General features: G+C 35.0%; 1 protein-coding gene across 3 annotated transcripts in view; it reads left to right on the top strand.

The window, feature by feature from the left end:
• NUP62CL (nucleoporin 62 C-terminal like) overlaps nucleotides 1-22,510 on the top strand; it is a 72,186-nt gene that overhangs the window by 37,587 nt on the left and 12,089 nt on the right. For 2 of the 3 annotated variants that reach the window (XM_041741602.1, XM_041741603.1), the window contains exons 5-10: nucleotides 1,567-1,723; nucleotides 7,678-7,828; nucleotides 8,064-8,113; nucleotides 8,251-8,385; nucleotides 10,164-10,275; nucleotides 14,233-14,299. In XM_041741602.1, coding sequence (XP_041597536.1) covers nucleotides 1,567-1,723; nucleotides 7,678-7,828; nucleotides 8,064-8,113; nucleotides 8,251-8,385; nucleotides 10,164-10,275; nucleotides 14,233-14,299 — 672 coding nt within the window. The remainder of the gene's footprint in view (nucleotides 1-1,566; nucleotides 1,724-7,677; nucleotides 7,829-8,063; nucleotides 8,114-8,250; nucleotides 8,386-10,163; nucleotides 10,276-14,232; nucleotides 14,300-22,510) is intronic. The other variant, XM_041741604.1, reaches the window with a different exon arrangement.

The raw sequence follows: 22,510 nt of genomic DNA, 5'->3' as shown, positions 1-22,510 counted from the left end.
TTCCGTAATTCTAAATTTTTGAAAATGAGATTCTGACCTATTTTATCCCTGCTTGGCTAGAGCTTTCTATGCCAGACCCTTATATAGGCTGCCAGTAGTATATGGGAGGAATACTGTACTTCAGATGCCCACTCTTGTCCCAGTCAAATGTGAACCAGGAGGAAAGGACAGAATTAATGGTATAAAAAAAAGAGTATCTAAAAAAAAGAGTATCTTGATCCCTCAGCAAGAATGGAGTAGTCCAGTTTCGGTCAATATAGTTCCATGCATATTTTGGCAGGCAACATTATTTATGTATTTATCTAGTATGGCCATTAACCTGAAAATTTTGCTAATTGGGAAAGCAAGGCTATTGTAAAACAATTGTGTACATGTTATAATGTATTTTTATAATAAATTTCTTGTTACAGAAGCAGCATCTATTAATTACCAAGAACATTTGCAAACACAGAGAACCAAAAAGAAGAAAAGAAAATATTCACAGTCCCCATCAGCCACAGTTTTCTGTGAATTGTTCTTTTAAGTGCTCAGTGTGTAGGAAAAACCAAAAGTGCTATAGAAGTTCTGAAAACCAAGGGATAATGATGGAGTTGAAGAGAAGTGGGTGACAGATATAGGGGATGGAAGAGTTTGAGTTAGGCCATGAAGTATATTCAGGATTTCATCTAGAGAGGGCTAGGTATTCTAGTAGGGGTATGATGAAAAAAGACACATAAGAGAGAAGTTTGGGCTGTAGATGAAACTTTTAGAGGCTTTTACCTATTAGACTGGTGAAGATATATTGCCTGGTATGGGCTATAATTTAGAGAAACAAGCCCTCTCCCCTATTGATAGAAATGTAAATTGGCAAAATCTTTTTGATTGGGCACTTTGGCAAGATATATTAAAATATACAGGGCAGCCCCGGTGGCGCAGCGGTTTAGCGCCGCCTGCAGCCCAGGGCGTGATCCTGGAGGCCCTGGATCAAGTCCCACCTCAGGCTCTCTGTATGATGCCTGCTTCTCCCTCTGCCTGTGTCTCTGCCTCTCTCTCTCTGTCTCTATGAATAAATAAAAGTCTTAAAAAAATAAAATAAAATATATAGCGTGCTGATCCTTTGATCTAGAGATTTCATTTCGAGGAATTAATTACACAGATATATTCATGTAAGTATGCAAAGATACAGATGTACAGAGAGTTTGATAAGATTGCAATTATTCTTTCCTTGGAAGTTTAGTAGAATTTGTTAGTGACGTTATCTAGGTCTGAAGGTTTTTTATGGGAAGAATTTTGAGGATTAATTCAATTTCTTTAATGATTATAGGCCTGGTTAAGTTGTAAATTTGCTTTCTCGACACACATATCCAGAATTTTTTATTTTTAGCAGAAAGGTTAACCCAGGTATCTGGCCTGCTGTATGTCACTTCATATTATTTCATATTACCACAATGTTGAGTGCAAACCCACACAACTTTTGAGTTCAATTTCACATTTTAAAAAATGCTTCTATACCCTTTATCCTGAATGATCAAGGACTAAATAAAATAAGCCTTTAATTTCTTACTAACATGCATTTTTATTTTCCAGCTACAGCATCAACAACGACTACTACCACTGTTACCATGACCACCACTACTACAACCACTAGTGGCTTTACCTTGAACCTAAGGTCACTGCAATCAGCTGGGATTAATAACATTGTTCCAGTCGGTATTAATTCTCTACCTTTTACTTCGACTGTTAAGTAAGCCTGTTTATTTGAAAATTTGTGTGAATTTAATTTTATTTATCATGTACAAGGTATGATTTGCTTGTATAGCTTTAGAATAGTGTTTGAAAATTAGGCAAATTACTCAGTCGAAGGAGTAGATGAAGGATTTCTATAGCTTAGGAAGTTGAACACTTAATAGCACACCTATGTTTTATTACCATTATATTATTACTATTACTAAGAATAGCTGACATTCACTGTGCAGTTATTATGTTTAGTGATGTGACAGTGCTTTGCAAACATCATAGCATTTATTTTTCACAATAACTTTATGAGGTAATCAATGGTTTTTGTTCCCATTTTATAGATGAGAAAACTGGAGTGCATAGAAATTTTATTATCTGCCTCTGGTAACGCTTGAGCCAGGATTACAATTCAGGCAGTTGAGCTCCAGAGACTGTATTCTTAGAATCTATGCCATGTTCCTCTCTAATTGTTTTTTAAATTAAACTTTTTATTTTGAGACTGTTGTAGATTCACATGTGCTTCTAAGAAATAATTCAAAAAATTCTGTGTGTCCTTTACCTAATATCCCCCAGTAATAACATCCTGCAATGCTAGAGTACAGTGATACAATCAAGATACAGGACAGTTCCATCAGCACAAGGATCCTTCCTGTTGCCCTTTTATAGCCATACTCACTACCAACTCCTCCTTTCCCTGACCCTGGGCAGCAATGAATCTGTTCTCTATTCCTATGAATGACATTTAAAGAAACGTTATACAAATAAATTGTATATTATGTGATCTTTGGAGATTGTTTTTTCCGCTAGGCATAATTCCTTGAGATAAGTTTTACATGTGCATCAATAGTTGTTCTTTTTTATTTTTGAGTAGTGATCCATGGTATTGAAGATATACTATAGTTTAACTGTTCACTTGTTGATGAACTTCTAGGTTGTTTCCAGTTTCTGGCTGTTATGAATAAAGCTGCTGAGAACATTTACATGCAGGGTTGGGTTTTTGTTTTTGTTTTTGTTTTTGTTTTTTTGTGTGTGTGAATATAAGTCTCATTTCTCTGGGATCAGTGCCCAGAGTGCAGTTAACTGGGTGGTATGGTTGTTACATGTTTATTTTTTTAAGATACTGCCAAATTCTTTTCCAGAGTGGCTGTGCCATTTTACAAACCTGACAGTAATCTATGAGGGCTCCAGCTTGTCCACATTCTTACCAGGATCTGGTGTTGTCGCTACTTTTTATTTTAGCCCTTCTAATAGATGTGAAATGTTATCTCATTATGGTTTTAATTTGCATTTCCCTGATGACTAATGATGTTGAGCATCTTTTCATGTGTTTATCTGCCATCAGCATATCCTCTTTGGTAATGTGGCTGTTTATGTCATGTCTTTATCCATTTTCTCAACAAGTGTTGAGAGTTTTATATATTCTAGATTCAGTCTTATGTCAGATATGTGGTTTATAAATATTTTCTTTAAATCCATAACTTGTCTTCTCATCTGTTTAATAGGGTATTTTGCCAAAGAAAAACTTAATTGATAAGATCTAGTTTATCAATTTTTCCTTTAATGGACCATGTTTTAAATATTTTTAAAAATTTATTTATTTGAGAAAGAGAAAGGGAGATAGTAAGGGAAAGCAGGAGCAGGGGGGATAGGAAGAAGCAGGCTCCCCACTGAGCAGGGAGCCCAACATGGGGCTCAGTCCCAGGACCCTGGGATCATGACCTGAGCTGAAGGCAGACGGTTAACCGACCGATGTATAATTTTTTATACATTTTTGAATTAGTTTGGAAGTATTTTGCTTGAGGACTTTTATATTTAAGTTCATGAGAGCTATTAGTCTGTAGTTTTGTTTTTTTTCGTTTTTTATTCTGTCTTTGGTTTGGTATGTGGATAATACCAGCCTATAAAATGATCTGAGAAGTATTGTCTTCTCTTCTGTTTTATAGAATAAATTGTATAAAATTGTGTATAAAATTGTATTTCTTAAATATATGGCAGAATTCTCCAGTGAAAACTTTGGGCCTGGATATTTCTTTTTTTGGAGGTTTTAAGTTACAAATCAATTTCTTTAATGGTTCTAGGACTATTTAGGTTATCTGTTTCATCTTTCATGAGTTTTTGTAGTGTATGGTATTCAAGGAATTGGTTTGATTTTCTAAGTTGTTGAACTTATGAATATAAAGTTGTTTGTAGTTTTCCTTTTTGCACTTTTTAAAAAAGATTTTATTTGTTCATGAGAGTGAGAGAGAGAGGCAGAGACACAGGAAGAGGGAGAAGCAGGCTCCATGCAGGGAGCCCGATGCAGGACTAGATCCCATGACTCCAGGAACATGCCCTGGGCCAAAGGGAGGCACTAAACGTTTCTCTGAGCTACCCAGGCGTCCCTCTTTTTACACTTTTATTTTTTTATTTTTTTTTCTTTTTACACTTTTAATAGCTGTTTCATTTCTTATGTTGGTATTCTGTACCTTTCTTTTATCAATTTTATTCATCCTTTCCGAAAGAAGTAGCTTTTATTTCAATGATTATTCTGTTTTTCATTTTCAGTTGCATTGATATCTACGATTTATTATTTCTTTCTCTCTGTGTTGGGTTCATTTTGCTCTTTTCTAAGTTCTTGAGGTATGAACTGAGATTATTGTTTTGAGACCTTTCACTTTTCCTAATGTGAGCATTTAATACTATAAATATCCTCACCATTGCATTAGCTGTATACTGCATATTCTTTTTTTTTTAAAGAAAAGATTGATTTCTAGTTTGATTCCATTGTAGTTGGAGAGCATGCTCTATATGACTTCAGTCCTTTTATATTTGTTCAGGTTCATTTTAGGATGAAGATAGAGTTCTTGGTGGATGTTCCACAGGTACCTGGAAGTTGTGTTTTCTGCTATTGGGTGTAATGTTTTATTTATGATGATGAGTTCCTACTTCCTTGTATTTTCAGATCTGTAACCTTGCAGCTTTTGTCTCTATCGCTTCTTTCAGATGTGGAGAGCAGCAGTTTGAAGTCCCCAACTAGAATTGTGGATTCTTCTGTTTCTCCTTTTAGCTCTACCAGTTTTGCTTTTTATATTTTTAAAGTTCTGCTGTTTGGTTTGGTTGCTTACACATTTAAGATTGTTGGCCTTCCCTGGTGCTTTGATTCCTTTATCATTATGCAGTGTCCCTCTTTGGTAATTTTCTTTGCTCTAAAATTGACTTTATCCATCTCTTTTAAAAAATTAATCTTGCATGTATATCTTTTTCCATCGTTTTACTTTCAACCTATTTGTGTCTTTGTATTTGAAGTGAGTTTCTTATAGATAGCATATCGATGGATCATAATTTTTATCCACTCTGCCAATTTCTGCCTTTTAGTTGGTATATTTAGCACATTTACATATAAGCTATTTATTGATATGTTAGGGCTCAAGTCTGCTATTTTATTACTTGCCATTTGTTTGTTACTTCTATTTTTGTTTTTCTTCTTTTTTTTTTTAAATTTTCCTGTGGGGAAAAAAACTTTGGTAATTCCATTTAGCTCTCTTTACTCTTCTTACCTTTTAAGTTTGTCTCAAGTATTTCTTCCATGTACATTATGTGGTGTTAGACTTTTTGCTTCAACCATCAAATATGACTTAAAAATTCATGAGAAGTAGGATAGTCTATTATATTTACCCTTTTTGTTCATTTTGACTTTTTCCTTTATGAAGTTCCAAGCCATCTTCTGTTTTCATTTTTTTTTTCTGATTAGCTAATTTTTGAGGGTAGATTTGCCAGCAACAAAAAAATCTTGCAAGAGAATAGCTTTATTTTCCTTTCATTTCTGAAGGACATTTTCACCAATTAGAGAAGTTGTGGTCAACAGTTTTTTTTTTTCCTTACAGTACTCGAAAAATGTTGTGACACTTCCTTTTAGCCTCCATGGTTTAAGATGAGAAAACTGCTGTCATTTGAATTGGTATTACCTTTTAATTAATGTGTTGTTTCTCTCTGGCTACCTACAAGATTCTTCTCTTTCTTTATCTTTAGTTTTCAGAAATTTAAGTATTATGTGTCTTAGTGCAGATTTCTTTGAGTTATTCTTTTGGGGTTTGCTCAGCATCTTAAATTTGTAGATTTATATCATTTGCCAAATTTGAGTTTTCACCTTTATTTTTCAGAATAGTTTTTCAGTACCATTCTCTCTTTTCCTCTCTAATCTATCATTCTCCAATGATATGAATGTTATCTCTTTTATTATCATCCTCTAGGTTCTTTAGATTTTTTTCATTTTTTGTGTTTTTTATCCCTGTGCTCTTCTGTAAATTCTATTGATCTACTCTCAAGTTCACTGATTCTATCCTTTGTCATCTTCACTCTAGTATCAAACCCACTAAGCAAGTTTTTCTTACAGTTATTTTAATTTTCAGTTCTATCATTTCCATTTGATTGTTTTCCATAACTTCGGTTTCTTTGCTGAGATTTTCTAGTTTTCATTTGTTTCTAGATAATTCGTAATTGCTTGTTGGAGCATTCTTTGATGATTGCTTTAAAATTCTTTTCAGAGAATTCCAACATCTGCTACCTCTCCTTGTCAGTGCCTTTAATTGTCTTTTCTCTTTTGAGTTGTGATATTTCTGGTTCTTGATAGGACAGGTACTTTTCAGTTGTATCCTGGACATTAAGTCTATTACATTAGGAGAGTCTGGGCCCTGTTTTATTTTATTTTTTTAAATCAGGAACCCTTCAGTCCTCTGACCCCTTCCTCATGAAAGTGGGGCAATGTGTCACGCCACTTCTTTGCATCAAGTTGGGATGTTGGCTTAGCTTGCAGCTGGGTCTCTGGGACCCCAGAACAAGAGGAAGTGGGGGACCACTCATACTGCTTAGTTGCTGAAGTGTGGAGGCAGAATTTCAGCTTCCTTTCGGGTACCACTGGCACAGAAGGAGTGAGGAAGCAGGATAGCAATGTTCTGTCTCTTACTTGGCTCCCTACTGGGGCCTCCCTGACACAGGCTCTGTAGAGAAGGGGGTCAGAGTGCTGACTAGCCCTGCTTTGCTCTACCTCCTTCAGTCTTGATTTTCCCCAGTAGGTTGCAGAGGTTAAGCCCCACACCAAGCCCTGCTGACACCAAGGTGGTGGGATATGGAGTCCTGACTAGCTCCAGTTTGCCTCACTTTGTTCAGTCTCAGTCATGCCAGGTGGGCACAGAAGTTAGCTCCCCATTGGGTCCCACTGACACCGATGACAAGTGGTGAAGCCCAGTGGGAACTAACCCTTCCTCACTGATTGATTAAGTTGTGTTGCCCCTGGGTGGTTATTTAGATTCACTTTGTCACTTGCCAGTGCCAACACAACCCTGGTAGAGGGAAATAGAATACTACCTGCCACTGCTGAGCAGAGTATTGATGATTACCTCTCTGTTCAGCCCTGCTGACACTGCCCCAGCAAAGCAATCAGAGCCTGGTTCTGCCAGTCACGGGATGGAAAATCAGCTATCTGCTTAGCCTATTTGATACCACCTGGAAGGGGAGTCAGAGTTCTGCTTGGTTCTGCCCAAGTGGAGGATGGAAGATCAGCTGCTCACTGTTTTGTGGCCACTACTTAGACTGGGAATGGATCATTTTGACAAAGAGCTATGGGGAGAGGGAGTCCTGTCTCTGGCCATGTGCACCCAGAATGGAACTTGCATCGTGCTGAGCTGAGGGTTAAGGAAGCGAGCAAGTGTGGCACAGACTTTAGCTGTTCTTACTGGAATTTAGTAGATTTCTTAATAGATCTTTTAAAAAAAACTTGCTATATCCCTTTAGGATAATTTCCACAGCTTTTGAAATGATTGTTTTTGAAATAATCTTTACCACCTGTGCTGGTTTTGTTGGGGAGCAGGTCTGAAAAATTCATGTGATATTTTCTTCTCTAAATCCTCCTACATTATTCATTTCAGAAATATAGTTATACTTTTAAAAGTATGATCATATGATCTTACTGTATCCTTTTTTTAGTGCAATTGTAACTCCTGTGATGACATATGGTCAGCTAGAGGGTCTGATAAACAAATGGAGCCTTGATTTAGAAGATCAAGAGAAGTACTTTCTTCACCAGGCCACTCAGGTCAATGCTTGGGACCGTACATTGATTGAGAATGGTGAGAAGGTAAGATGATAGTCACATTAATCTACCTGCATTACACAAGAGCACAGATATGTTTTGTGGTTAATTTTCTATCCCAGTATTGGTGATCAACTAAAAAATATTTTCCATATGTAATGAGTGTCCTGAATTAGGAAATTGTTCATATTTGAAGTGTATATGAGAAAATTAATATTACCTTAAAATTACAACATAAATTCAAAGATTTACATTATTATATTCTTTTTTTCCTTTATAGATTACTACTTTACATGGAGAAGTGGAAAAAGTGAAACTGGATCAACAGAGGTAGAATGTTAGACTGCCTAGGTTGAAAGATTAAAGATCTATTTCTTGTCCTTTTTTTTCCTTGTTGTAGTTTTTGACATTTATTTTGCACTCCAAATTCCTTTCATTGGCTCTTCCGTTGACTTGTTTTTTTTCAGGCTGGAACAAGAATTAGATTTTATTCTGTCACAGCAGAAGGAACTAGAAGATCTCTTGACCCCTTTAGAGGAGTTTGTGAAGGACCAGAGTGGGTCTGTGTATCTGCAGCATGCAGATACGGTGCATGGGAAGACGTAAGTAACTGGATAAAGATCGAAGAATGGGGTAAAACTTAGCTACTTAAAAAAAGGGGGGAAAATAAAATTGAAAGGCAGGGAAAAATTGTTAGAAAAGGACAAATTCTTGTAGTTGCATTTATCAACTTACTTGGCTCTTTTCCATTTATCTTTTCAGAGTGCTTGAAAATGAAGTAATCATTCTGGCAGTTTTGTTTTATAGCGTTTTGTTAATAATCTCAAGCTTATACATGACCACTAAAGTTTTTATATTTGTCAAATTTGTTCTTAAATTAGAAATACAAGTTTCATGTGTGTGGTGTCATAGTATCATGGGATATTTATGGTCTCCTATTTATATTGACTCTTTTAAACCTAATGTTAATGCAATTGCTTCAATGATAAATCATTGGCTGTTTTAAAGGCAATTTGTTAACCTGGGGGCAGACTGCATAGCTTTCAAAATTGAATGATTTTGTCAATGTCTTGGGCTGAATATATTTTTTATGTGTGTGATTCAGTCTTTTTGTTGAGAACATTACCAGTGTCCCCATAGTAACTATCTCTCCATAACTGAAATTTGGTAATCCGGCCATATAATAAAGTGTTGTTAGGAAAACTTGTCTGAATGTGCTACATAAACCAGGCTGAGACCAAATCAGACTCCCTTTAGTAATAGGTTATTAGTGAGTTAAGATGGAGCTTATTTTCTAAAGCCTTGCAAATTAATTCTTCTGTAACTACGTTAAATATGGTAAGTACAGCTAATCTGTATGGACCTTAGTTCTATTTCTGCTTTTGTATTTCAGCCTTTGTGAATCTTTTTTTTTCTTCTTTGCATTGCTTTCTAAGCATTCTATCATTTTTTTGAAACAGAGAGTTACATTTTTGGCCATGAGTTCCTAATTGTAATTTGAAGGAATAATTGAAACATTAGTTCTTTCCCATTGTTTTTATGTAGTCAGATTTATATTGTGATGGGATCCCTAGTAGGATCTTCAGCAATCGAGGTAATCAATTACCTTTAAATACTTTGGGACAGAAAGGCAATAGATAGTTATCAATAAATCTCATTGAATCCTTTAATCTTTATAGACATTAAGGTTGAAAAACTCTCATCACTTTAATTCATAAACATTATTGACTAGGTTAAGTATGTATTTATGTATATGTGTAAATACTTTGGGTGGAAATCTGAGAATTTAGCCAATTAATATTTGCTATGAACTTAGCAGATTTACCCAATTTTGATTATTGTTAATCTCATTTCTCAAAACATCTTTTGTTGGATGATGGTATATATATATATATATATATATATATATATATATATATGGTATATATATGATGATGATATAAAGTCTTTATATAAGACTTTACTTTGAAGATGTGCATATTTAAAAACATTGAAGACATCTGAGCACTTACCAAATACTGCTTAATATCTGGTAACTTCTGATGTATTTAAATGTCTTATGAGTTCATTGTAAGAGCTAAAAAGAGATTCATTGCTTCAGAGCTCCCTGGAACATTATCCAGAGGGTAAATAGGTGACTGCAAAAATGGCAAGGTGGGTGAAAGCCTTCACCTTTGGTGTCTTTGTAGAAGATGGTAATAATAAGGTCATGAATGCTGCCTACATAAAAATGTGCCATTTGTCATAACTGAAAATTACTTAGAAGGTAGGGGAAATTGGTGCAAATCAACTGGCAGTATCCTCTTTCTATGTCAGTAACAAGATGTAGTGGAGAAAGCATTTCTTGTTAATAATCATTTTATTTTACTTGCTTTTTCAGTTACAGATTAGCAGAAAATATAGATGCTCAGCTAAAACGAATGGCACAAGATCTCAAGGACATTATTGAGCACCTGAATACATTTGGAAGTCCTGCTGACACTACTGACCCGGTGTGTGAACTGCTTTATCTATTTAGACAGCCAAGATTTAATATGAAATTAGTATTCTGTGAGTTCCTTTAGCTACTCACCTTCTCCTGTCCTCTTGTGCTCCTTATCTGCCTTTACAGATACAAACTTTGGGATATAGTTAAATAGGGCAGGGGATATTTAGGAACAGAAAAGGTTATGAGTTTTTTGTGACTATCCCCAGGAGGATTTAAAAAATGACTTTCCTCCCTAAATTTTCAGGGTTTTCTCCCTGTTTTTCACATAGCTAAATATGTCCCTGTACTTATTTTTCTATTCCCTTACTCACTGGCTAATTCATTCTTCTTTTTATATACTTATCTGTGTGTTCATTCAATTGTGGGTATATATGTTTGTGTTTAATAGGTATATCCACAGGCAGCCCGGGTGGCTCAGTGGTTTAGCGCAGCCTTCAGCCCAGGGCGTGATCCTGGAGACCTGGAATTGAGTCCCACATCGGGCTCCCTGCATGGAGCCTGCTTCTCCCTCTGCTTGTGTCTCTGCCTCTCTCTCTCTCTCTCTGTGTGTATGTATGTGTGTGTATGTCTTTCATGGGTAAATAAATAAAATCTTAAGAAAAATAGGTATATCCAGGCAATCCTTAATTTATGACTAGGTTATATCTTAAAATTTTGATAAGCCAACTATTTGAGTCTTAAAGTATATTTTTCTTAATATAATTTCTGAGTCTTAATATATATTTTGTATATATAGAAACTTTGTTAGATGTGGTTATTAGGTTTCCACCTGCCTTGTAGAGGCTACCTATCTCATAATGTAAGTGTATTTTAGCAAAGCTGAGGCTCCAGTTACAGAGTTGAAATGTTCTGAATTAATTTGGCCATAAGAAAGGATTTGGGTTTTTTTCCTTTATCTATGCTCTAATTAAAGAGCCTATTTCCTCTACCTTTCCCTATTGTCTTAGCAACTAAATGGAGTTCTTCTTTTCCCTCTCTCACTCTGTGGCAGTAATGGTAAGAGGAATCTCCCATTGTGGGAACTTCCATTGTACTTTCTGTCTGTTGATTATAATTCAGAGTGAGGCTGGGATCTGGGTAGGTGAGGACAAAGGATATATATCGTGATTATTCTTTAGTAAGCTCTTTGTCCAATCATACAGACAGTTCTTTATCTCTGTACACACTACTAGCTTTTTTAATCATAAAGAGACAGCATCGTATAGTTGAGAAAGCATTAGAGTTTTATTTAAGTCACTTAATCTCTCTGGATCTTAGCTCCTTCTTTTGCAAAATGTCAAGGGTAGACTAAATGATCTTGAAGTCCCCTCTAGCTATAAAAATTATGCCATTCTCTACTTTGGGCAAATCTAAAATTGAACAAAGACAAATATAAATTAGTCTGGAATTATCTATGCTACCATCTCCTTGTGTTCGCATAGATGATCAAGAGTTGACAGAATATAAGTTTTCCTTTTATGAAATATTAGCTCACCGTTGTGACTATAAAATCTAAACTTATTTTATAAAAGAATTTTTATGAATAAATACATGTAGATTTAGATATGAGGCAGAGCTGATGTCTAGTCTCTCTGTGTTTGAATTAAAATAAGAGAAGTTTCTGAACAGAGTTAGTAAAAGAGGACTGTAATCCTATCTCTATCCTTTTTCTCTACTTAGCCTTAAACTGTTTTATTTTATTTTGGTAGTGGGGAGTAAATGGTGTGTCTTTTGTTTTTGTTTTTCCTCACAAGAGTGATTGAGATATTTAAGATGAGTCAATTAAAGATAATTGCAGCTCAGCAGGACAAAAGAAGCAAGAGATCAGCAACAATTCATCTTTTTTTCTCAGATAGTATAAATCATTGGGTGCAAAGCAGAGAGAAACATTTGCTGAACAATAATATTCTTGTAGGTAATTTATTATATCAAGATCAACAAACCTTCTTTACTGTGGGCCATACACCAGGGTAGGAAAATAGCAATGATATTTAATGATATTCACAATGATGGGATTTACCTGTTTGTTTTTACTGTTTCCATGCAGAGGAGGGGTGTGGGTGAGATAGGAGAGTCTACCTAACACCTAAATTTTTTATTAAGCAGATCCATATTATGGCATATGGTCTTCAGTTACATTTTCTTTCAAAAACTCATTGTTACTACCACAAGTTGTATTTCTATTTGTTATGTTAAAATATGCTAAATTTCTATTTTCATTACATACTGTTCTTTTAAGTGTGGTAACATTTTCATGTCCTCCTACTTTCTTTATTATACTAGACTTTACTAGAATAGTCATCAAAAGTATTCTAAAAACATTCTTAAATGTCCAGTATATTTCATTACAGAATTAATACATATACTTACTCAATGTATTATGCTTAGAAAATATGGAAATCTGTGAAGAAAGTTAAGTCATCTCTATTATCAATACCTTTCTAATATATTGCTATATTTTTTCCAAGTCTTTTTGCTATGCTGGTAAAAATTCTTTTGTTTTAAATAGCATTGGAATCATAAGGATATAGAGTTTTGTATTCTGTCTTCATTTCATATTCTTTCACAGTGTTTTCTCAAAATTTTAAGCATTCTTTTTTTAATTTATTTATTCATGAGAGACACAGAGAGAGAGACAGAGAGATAGAGAGAGAGAGAGAAAGGCAGAGATACAGGCAGAGGGAGAAGCAGTCTCCATGCAGTGAGCCCGATGTGGGACTTGATCCCGGGTCTCCAGGATCAGACCCTGGGCCGAGGGCGGCACTAAACCACTGAGCCACCCGGACTGCCCAATTTTAAGCATTCTTTGAAAACTTTGGAAATTTTTTAAAAGTATTAATGACTATAATGTTTCATTAGAAGTGACTTTACCATAATATATTATATTACTTTTTTAAATTGGTGGAGATATTGTTTCCAATTTTTAGCCATTATAAAATTGTTCTGTAATGACCAGTTATGCTTAGATTTGATTATTTCCTCTGGATAGGTTCCTAGAAGTAGAATATATTGAGTTAAAAGTTATAAATATTTTAAGACTGTTGATATATATTGTAAAAATTTACATTTTGAAGGGTTGGGTCAATTTTTATTACTATAGGCTGTATAGGAATGTACCTATTTTCTCCACACACTTGACAACTGAGTATTACCATTTATTAAAACTTGCTGACTTGGAAATCTTGCTATTTGCAACAATATGGTTGGACCTTGAGGGCATTATGCTAAGTGAAATAAGTAAGACAGAGAAAGACAGATACCATATGATCTCACTTATGTGTGGAATTTATAAACACCAACACCAAAGAAACAAGCTCATAGAGAGAATAGATTGGTGGTTGTAGAGGCAGGGGTGGATAGTGGGTGAAATGGGTGAAGGTGGTCAAAAGGTATAAGTTTCCAGGTATAAAATGAGTTTTGGGGATGTAATGTACAGCATGGTGACTATTATTCATAATACTGTATTGCATATTTGAAAATTGCTAAGTGATTAGATCTTTAAATGTTATTATCATGAGAAAAAATGTTTTTAACTACATTCGGTCATGGATGTTAACAAGACATATTGTGGTGATCATTTTGCAATATATACAAATAACAAATCATTAAGTTATATGCCTGAAACTAATAGAATTTAAAATATTGCTGATTTGGTTGAAAAACATAATTTTTAAAATTATTATATGAATTTCTTGTGAAACATCTTTCAATGTTTTTTACTTATTTTTGTACTGTGGTAGTCAGTGTATTATTGAATTATAGGAATTACATTCTTCACAGTTATAAAATAGATTGAAGTAATATAAATATGTAATGAACATTACAAATATGAAATAGCAAAAAATGTCATTAATATTTTATATATCCTCAGTCCATTTCTTACCAAAAGAAATGAAAAGTCACTTCTTAATTTCAATTTTTTGTTTGTTTTGTTTACCATATCAGAATAATCTTAATGTAAAAAATGTGTATATGTTTTTAGCTCCAGCAGATCTGCAAAATTCTGAATGCTCATATGGACTCTCTACAGTGGATTAATCAGAATTCAGGTGGGAGTTTATTTGTACATGAAAATATCCATTATTGCAATTAGACAATGGATGTAAGTCAGGTTTTGTGCACCATGACCACATTCAAATGAGAACTTGGTTCTAGGGGTATTACTTAATTTACAGTATGTATATTAATTCTGAAAAACTATAATTGCTTGTTTTTATAAAGTGTAACACAGGAAGAATAAATTAGAAACTAATGAAAATAGGGGCTGTATAGGAATGAGGTAGAGGAGATAGGGACAGTAATAGGACTTCTCCAAGTGTATCTTTGTATGTAGTTTTGATTTGGGGCCCATATACAAGTTTAAACACTCAAAAATTAGACTTAAGCCAAAAATAATGGAAAGAAAGACAAATGCTAAAATTGAATACATACAAACTGAAACCAAACAAACCTATGTAACTATAACATAATCATGCAGCTCAGATGACTTTTGAACGCGTTATTCTTGATAGTACATTCGTACTAGGATGTAATCTTAAGGATGAAAAGAACTGTAAAGAAATCTTAGACTTTCGGGGGATCCCTGGGTGGCTTAGCAGTTTAACGCCTGCCTTCAGCCCAGGGTGTGATCCTGGAGTCCCGGGATCGAGTCCCATGTTGGGCTCCCTGCATGGAGCCTGTTTCTCCCTCTGCCTGTGTCTCTGCCTCTCTCTCTCTGTGTCTCTCATGAATAAATAAATAAAATCTTTTAAGAAAAATCTTAGACTTTCTTAATAGGTTATTGTTAGTTTCAGAATTATACTATATTATGTTATATGTGTTCTAATATAACAATATTATTGCCATCTTATATATGGTAGAATAAAGCAGAGGCATAAGGGTAGTAATGATAATGGAAACCAAGATTTTCATTGAAAGTAAAAGAGAAGATATTTTCTGTTCATTCTTTTATATTTGTATCATAAATTTGATGCAAATATTAGTGTGACTTCCTATTACCTTGTTCTTTTTATAGAAAGGGCCAGGAAGCAATGACAAACCCCACTAGCAATAAACAGCCCATTAAGGACCTAAATCTTTGTTTCTAAATACCATTCCCATTAAAAGTAACTAAGGCTTCTTGGGGAAATAGCTGATCTCAGGTTTTAGGGAATATACAGGGTGAGTTTGGAACTTTTTTATTTTTTAGTTTTTAATTTTTTTACAGGGAGAGTGAGAACATGAATGGAGGGGGAGGGGCAAAGAGGGAGAGGGAGAGAATCTTAAGCAGGCTCCTTACTCAGCGTAGAGCCTGACCTGGGCTTGATCTCATGACCCTGAGATCATGACCTGACCTGGAATGAAGGGTCAGACGCTTCACTGACTGAGCCACACAGGTGCCCCTAGGAACTTTTTATGCAAGAAAATAGATTGTTCAAAACTAATGGGGTTATTTCAGGACATGAGATTGTGTTTGAATGGATTCTATTGGCCAAATTAGGATGGTTTGAACATCAAAAAGAGTATCAGTAATGGATTATTATAATATTTTGAGGGGGAAAAATCCATGAATCTTGAGTGATGAGAGAGGGGGAGAAAGAGAGAGAGATTGAGAAATAGGAGGTACAGGGGGAGAAGTCTTAATAGACGTGGGCCAGCTAATAATTGTAGAAGGAATGATAGAATTAGAGAACAACAATTAAAAAAATTTCAACAGAGCATTTATATTAAGTTTACCCTGATCTTGAATAACTTACCTCATTTATAAAATGTTTCAACTATCAGTCATTTCTTGGCAGAAAAAAATATGCTAGAAGGAATGGACACAATACAGATTGCATGTTACTGAGTTAATTTTTAAAAAGCAGTTTTATTGAAGTAGAATTTATATACCATAAGTTTCACCCACTTTAATTGTAGTTTGGTGAGAAAGTCACCATTTTGCATCCCCAGCATCATGGTGATTCAGGCAAGGCTCATCAGTGAATGCTAGTACCACTGAGTTTAAGATTGTTGAGGAACAGGGTATTTACATGGTCTCAGAAGTATCACTCCACACATTACTTAAAAATTATAAAGAAGAAAATGTGCCTTTACAACAGAACTATCTGACAAGTATCATTTTAATCAAGTGATAAAACTTAATATCACTAATATTGGGATAACTTGATGATGTGTCTCTTGATCTGACATGATAGGAAATACACAATATCACATATGTAATATTCTTATCAAAAATGGCTCATGTGAATCTAATCGTAAGAAAACAATCAGACATTCTATGGGTGAGACATTTTGAAAGATAATGTATTCTTATCAAAAATGTTTAATTGAATAAAATCACAAAATAATCAGACACTATGTGTAACACATTGTGAAACATAATTGGCTTGGGACTTTTTAAAAAGTCAGTCATGGGATTTAAAACCAAGTTAAGGGGATTGTCTCAGACTAAAAGAAACATAACAATTAAGTCTACTATGTTGATTTTGGATACTCGATCAAAACCAGACTTTCTTCTCCTCTTCTTGCCTTTCTTTCTTTTGTTCTTTGATTCTTTTGTTCTTTCATTCTTTCTTTCGTTCTTGTTCTTGTTCTCTGTCTCTTCCCCCTTTCTTTCCTTGCCTGCCTTCCTTTTTTATTTTTTATTGAGGTATAATTTATCTATAACATTATATTAGTTTCAAGTGTACAACATGATGATTTGACATTTATATATGCTATGAAATGATTATCACAGTAAGTCTAGTTACCAACCATCACCATGCAGTATTACAAAACAATTTTTTTCTTGGGATGAGAACTTTCAGTATTTACTCTTTTGGCAACTTTCAAATATGCAGTACAGTATTATTGACTAGAGTCACTATGCTGTACGTTACATCCCCATGACTTATTTATTTTATAATTGAAGTTTGTACCTCTTGGCCCCCTTCACCATTTCGCTTTCTCTCCTCTAGCAATCACCATGCTGTTCTCTTTTTTTAAGAGTTTTGTTTTGTTTTGTTTATTCATTTGTTTTTTAGATTCCACATATAAGTGAAATCATACGGTATTTGTCTTTGTCTGACTTATTTCACATAGCATAATGCCCTCTAGTTCCATCTATGTTATCACAAATGGGAAGATTTGATTTTTTATGGGTGAGTAGTATCCCATTTTGTGTGTGTGTGTCTGTGTGTGTGTGTGTGTGTACCAAATCTTTTTTTTCTAAAAAAACTTTTAATTCTAGTCTAATTAATGATGTATTAGTTTCAGGTGTATAACATAGTGATTGAACAATTTCTATACATTGCTCAGTGCTCATCATGATAACTGTACTCTTAATCCTCTTCACCTATTCCACCCATCCCCCCACCCATCCCCCCACCCATCCCCTCTCTGTACACCAAATCTTCTTTATTCATTTATCCAACAATGGACACTAAAGATTGTGGCCATATCTTGGCAATTGTAAATAATGATGCAATTAACATAAGGGTGTGTATATCTTTTCAAATTAGTGTTCTCATTTTCTTCAGATAAATACATGGCACTGGAATTGCCGGATCATTGGTAGTTCTATTTTTAATTTTTTGAGGAACCTCCATAATGTTTTTCATAGTAACTGTACCAACTTACATCCCCACTGATAGTGTATGAGCGTCCTTGTTTTTCCACATCCTCGCCAACACTTGTCATTTCTTATCTTTTTGGTAATAGGCATTCTGACAGGTGTGAGTGGTATCTCATTGTGACTTTGATTTGCATTTCCCTGATAATGAGCGATGTTGAGCATCTTTTCATATGTCTGTTGTCCATTTGTGTGTCTTGTTTGGAAAAATGTCTATTCATGTCTTCCCATTTTTAGTTGGATTGTTTTTCTGGTATTGAGTAGTATAAGTTCTTTATATATTTTGGATATTAATTCCTTATTGGAAATATCATTTGCAAATATCTTCTCCCATTCAGTGGCTTGTATTTTCATTCTGTTAATGGTTTCCTTGCTGTGCAGGTTTTTTAGTTTGATATAGTCCTATTTGTTTTTGATTTTGTCACCTTTGCTTTTGGAGTCAGATCCAAAAAATCATCATGAAGGCCAACCTCAAGGAGTTTATCACCTGTTTTCTCTAGAAGACGTTATTTAGAATTAGGGAAACTGAATAAGAAGTGTATATTAAATGATATTAATGAATTTTTTATTTTTTTACATGTGTTTTTGTGGCTGTGTAGGAAAATATTTTTATTCTTAGAAGCTGTGTGCTACATTAGAGAAGTGTCGTGTCTATTTTTCCTTCAGGTGGTTCAACCAAAATCTTGTGAAGAGAAAGAGAGCAATTTGAGGCAAAATAGTAACAGTGGGTTAATCTATATGGAGGATATACAAGCTTGTGATTTTTACTATTCTCTCAACTTTCTATAGATTTAAAATAAAAATATGGGGGAAAATCATTTTTATAGCTTTTGTCTAAAATATGGAATATAGTGAGACCTCAGTAATTGAGATAAATGGGGGCTAGTTAGGCAATCAGAATAGTTATTCTTTAAAGATATAGTATGAAAACAATACAAATTTTCTCATTTCTCACTTCCAGATTCCTCATTCTCTTCATTAATAGAGGTCATCAACCATGAACTTTATCACCTTTTTCCCTTTCCAGACATACCTGTATCATCCACCTTTACTTCTCTCAGAGGAAGAAGTGAGATGTTAAATTCTATATTGCTTTAGTATGAGTTACCTGATGAGGAGAAGTTTCTGAATCTAATAGGTATGGCTTCTAGTCAAGACATTACCACTTAATAGTTGTGTGACCTAAACTGTTACTTAATCTCTCTGAGCCTGTATCCCCATTTGAAAAATGAGAGACTATATTTACCTTTCAGGGTTTGGGTTTTTGTTGTTGTTCGTTTGTTTGTTTTATAAGGACTAAAAGAAACAATGTTGAACTTTCCTTGAACAGTGCATGGCCCAGGTTAGCAGTCAGTAAATGAAAGTGGCAGAACTGGTTTTCAGAGATCACTGTGTATAGGAGAGAGGGAGAGGGGGAAAGACAACAAAGCCATTGGATTCGAAATGTAGCTATTAAATTGGTCTAGAGAAGGTAGTTCCAGGAAATTTATCACTAAAAATTACTTACCTTGGAGAAGTTGTGAGAATGGCTGAGATGTGGGAGAATGTCAGTGACTTAGAAAACACTAAGGAATAAGATAATGCAAAGTTTGACTCAATTGTCTTCCTGTGTTGCATATTTTCTTATAATGAGCAATGCTTCTTGGGTGGAGTTAGGGGGTGTAAAATTATAAATACGCTGTAAAGAAGGATTACAGTAATTTTTTTTCTCTTGGCTGGGATCTTCTTTGTCAAAAGTGAAGTATCAAGGCTCTCAGCCAATGTTTTCCTACTAATAAAATTAAGGTTGCTATTGCTGCAGAGGACTTACTTTATATAAATGAAGAAACTGTGGCCCAGACAGGTTAAATGACTTCCCTAAGAACACACAACTAGTTACTGGCAAAGCTAGGACCAGAATCCAGATTTCCAGATTACCAGAAGTCCCACAGAGCAGGGAGCCTGATGTGGGGCGTGATCCCAGGACCCTGGGATCATGACCTGAGCTGAAGGTAGATGCTTAACTGACTGAGCCACCCAGGTGCCCCTCAAAGCAATTGTAATGTAGGCATCACTGGATGGAAAAACAGATCTTTATCATGTCCTCTACCAACAGTAGAGGACAAGGGTCTTCAAAGTATGATAATGGTAGTACTTTGTGTGGGACATATGTTCTAAATGTCTGGGTAAATTTCTCAGACCACACAGGGTAAAAAGAGTAAGACTATGGATAGTAATGATTACTGACTGGGAGTTGACTTTCTTGCTTAAAATTCAATTGAGCGGGAAACACAATAAGGTCAGTAGATTCTCAACTGAGACAGTGGAAGTCATGATGAAGAGTAGGGGGAAAGCCCAGTAATTCATGATACTGTGGGCTCCTTTTTGCTGTTCCCACCCAAGGAACCTTTCCTTTTCATATCAGGAAATGACATGATCAAGTAATGGAGAGTAGCAGGCTTCAATTATGCTAAGAATGGGTTTTTTTTTGTTGTTTGTGGTTTATTTTGCTTTTTAATAGTTAATGAGATCACATTTACTGAAATGGTCTGTGGACTGAGAAGTTAAAGGTTAAACTTCTCAATAAGTCCATTTATTCACATTCAAATAATAATTATAGAAAAATTAATGCATGTGTTTTTAATGGGAATAATATATATTTTTAATAATATATTTTCTACTGAAGAAAAATCTGTATAGTTTTTTAAATTTTTAAAAATATTTTATTTATTTATTCATGAGAAACAGAGAGAGGCAGAGACATAGGCAGAGGGAGAAGCAGGCTCCCTGCCAGGAGCCTGATACAGGATTCGATCCCAGGACCTGGAGATCAAGACTTGAGCCAAAGGCAGATACTCAACCACTGAGCCACCCAGGTTTCCCCTAGTTTTGGGTTTTTAAAGATTTTATTTGAGAGAGAGAAAGAGCGTGCCAGCAGTGCGGCAGGGGTAGGGTGGGGGTGGAAGTGGGACGCGGGTAGAAGAGGAAGAAGCAGACTCTCCACTGAGCAGGGAGCCCAAGGCAGAGCTCAATCCCTGGACCCTGATGATCATGACCTAAGCTGCAGGCAGATGTTTAACTGCCTGAGCCACCTAGGTGCCCCTAAACTGTATAGGTTTTTTAAAAATGATTTTAATGTCAAAATCTGTATTTTAAAAGGTTTCTGGGAAATGTTTTTGTGATTTAATATCCTTAACATTAGTATGATTTTTTTCCTATTATGAAACATAGCAACCATAATGCTAATAGGATCATGTATTTAACTTAAAAATCAGCTTATCTTTAAAAGTGAAACCACCCAGTATACTTGAAATATGTTAAAAGATGGTACTGTCTAATCAACTGTTCAATACTCATGAGTAAGTTATAGAGAAGCAGGCCCCTTTTTTCCTGTCTGTGATGAGACTGAGCTGGAAAGTATCTGAGATAAGTATGAGAGCATTGAATTAGAGAATGTCTGACCATGTGCTGATACTGACCAGTTTGCAAATTTGATATTCATCCATTGCTTAACATTATCTCTACCTCTTTTCCTCCTGATTAGTATAGATAATTGAAAATTGAAGGTTAATAGTAGAGATAGTCAAATACCACTTTCCTCTCTTGTCTTTCTCTGTAAAAATTACAGCCTTATTTCAAGGTTTGCTTGATAGCAATGCGGTCATACATCTGTCTTCTGAGTTGGCAGTCACTGAAACTGCAGCAGCTCCAGGTCTTCTGGGACCACTTAGGACAGAGTTGCCAATCAATCTGAGCTAATTTGCTATTCATTTTAAATATGTGGAGCTACTTCTCTTAGAGAGAGAGGGAAATAGGGGTGAAGGACAGGCTTTTTTTTTTTCTCCATATACCACACTATTGTTGGGTCCGTAATATTAATATTTATCACATGCCACAATAAAGGGACGGGCAGTGTAAAATCTTAAACTTATCATTACTTAGAAGTTCCTTGAGTATTTTCATGGCATTTTGCCTTTTTGGCGAGGTGTCTGAAAGCATCACAACTAAAATATATTTAATCCATGATCTTTGCAGTCTCTTATGGGTTACAACCCCATAATAATTTAATAGCTGCTCACAACATTTTGACTGCTATTTAGGGGAGAAAGAGAAGACTCTTGGAGTAACTAAAAATGCCATAAGGAATTTTGTGATGTTTCCAAAATACAGTCCCATTAGCACTAATATACAATCACTTTATTTTTTTCTTTTTCATGTAAAATATTCTTAGTTGTCTGGTGTGGCGTGACTAACTCTTGCATCAGATGCCTTCAGGATCATTTCAGAGAAGCAGTTTTTTGTGATATGTCACAATTGTAATTCATTTTTACCCAATGTTAATATTTATTGTTTGAGGGAATTATTTTAAATTAGATTTTTCAGGATTGGGTATTTTTAAGACTTTTAAATTTTTTATTTTATTTTATTTTTAAAGATTTTATTTATTTATTCATGAGAGACAGAAAGTCAGAGGCATAGGCAGAGGTAGAAGCAGGCTCCCTGTGGGGAACCCAATGTGGGACTTGATCCCTCAACCCCAGGATCATGCCCTGAGCAGAAAGCAGATGCTCAACCACTGAGCCACCCAGTTGTCCCAAAACCTTTTTTTAAAAATTGAGGTATATTTGACATATAACATATTATTTTCAGGTACACAATGCCATGATTCAGTATTTGTATATATTGTAAA

The sequence above is a fragment of the Vulpes lagopus genome, chromosome X (genome assembly GCF_018345385.1).
Source record: "Vulpes lagopus strain Blue_001 chromosome X, ASM1834538v1, whole genome shotgun sequence".
NCBI classification, from domain to species: Eukaryota; Metazoa; Chordata; class Mammalia; order Carnivora; family Canidae; genus Vulpes; species Vulpes lagopus.
The sequence above is the reverse complement of the archived record's forward strand: the minus strand, read 5'-3'. Positions and strand labels throughout refer to the sequence as shown.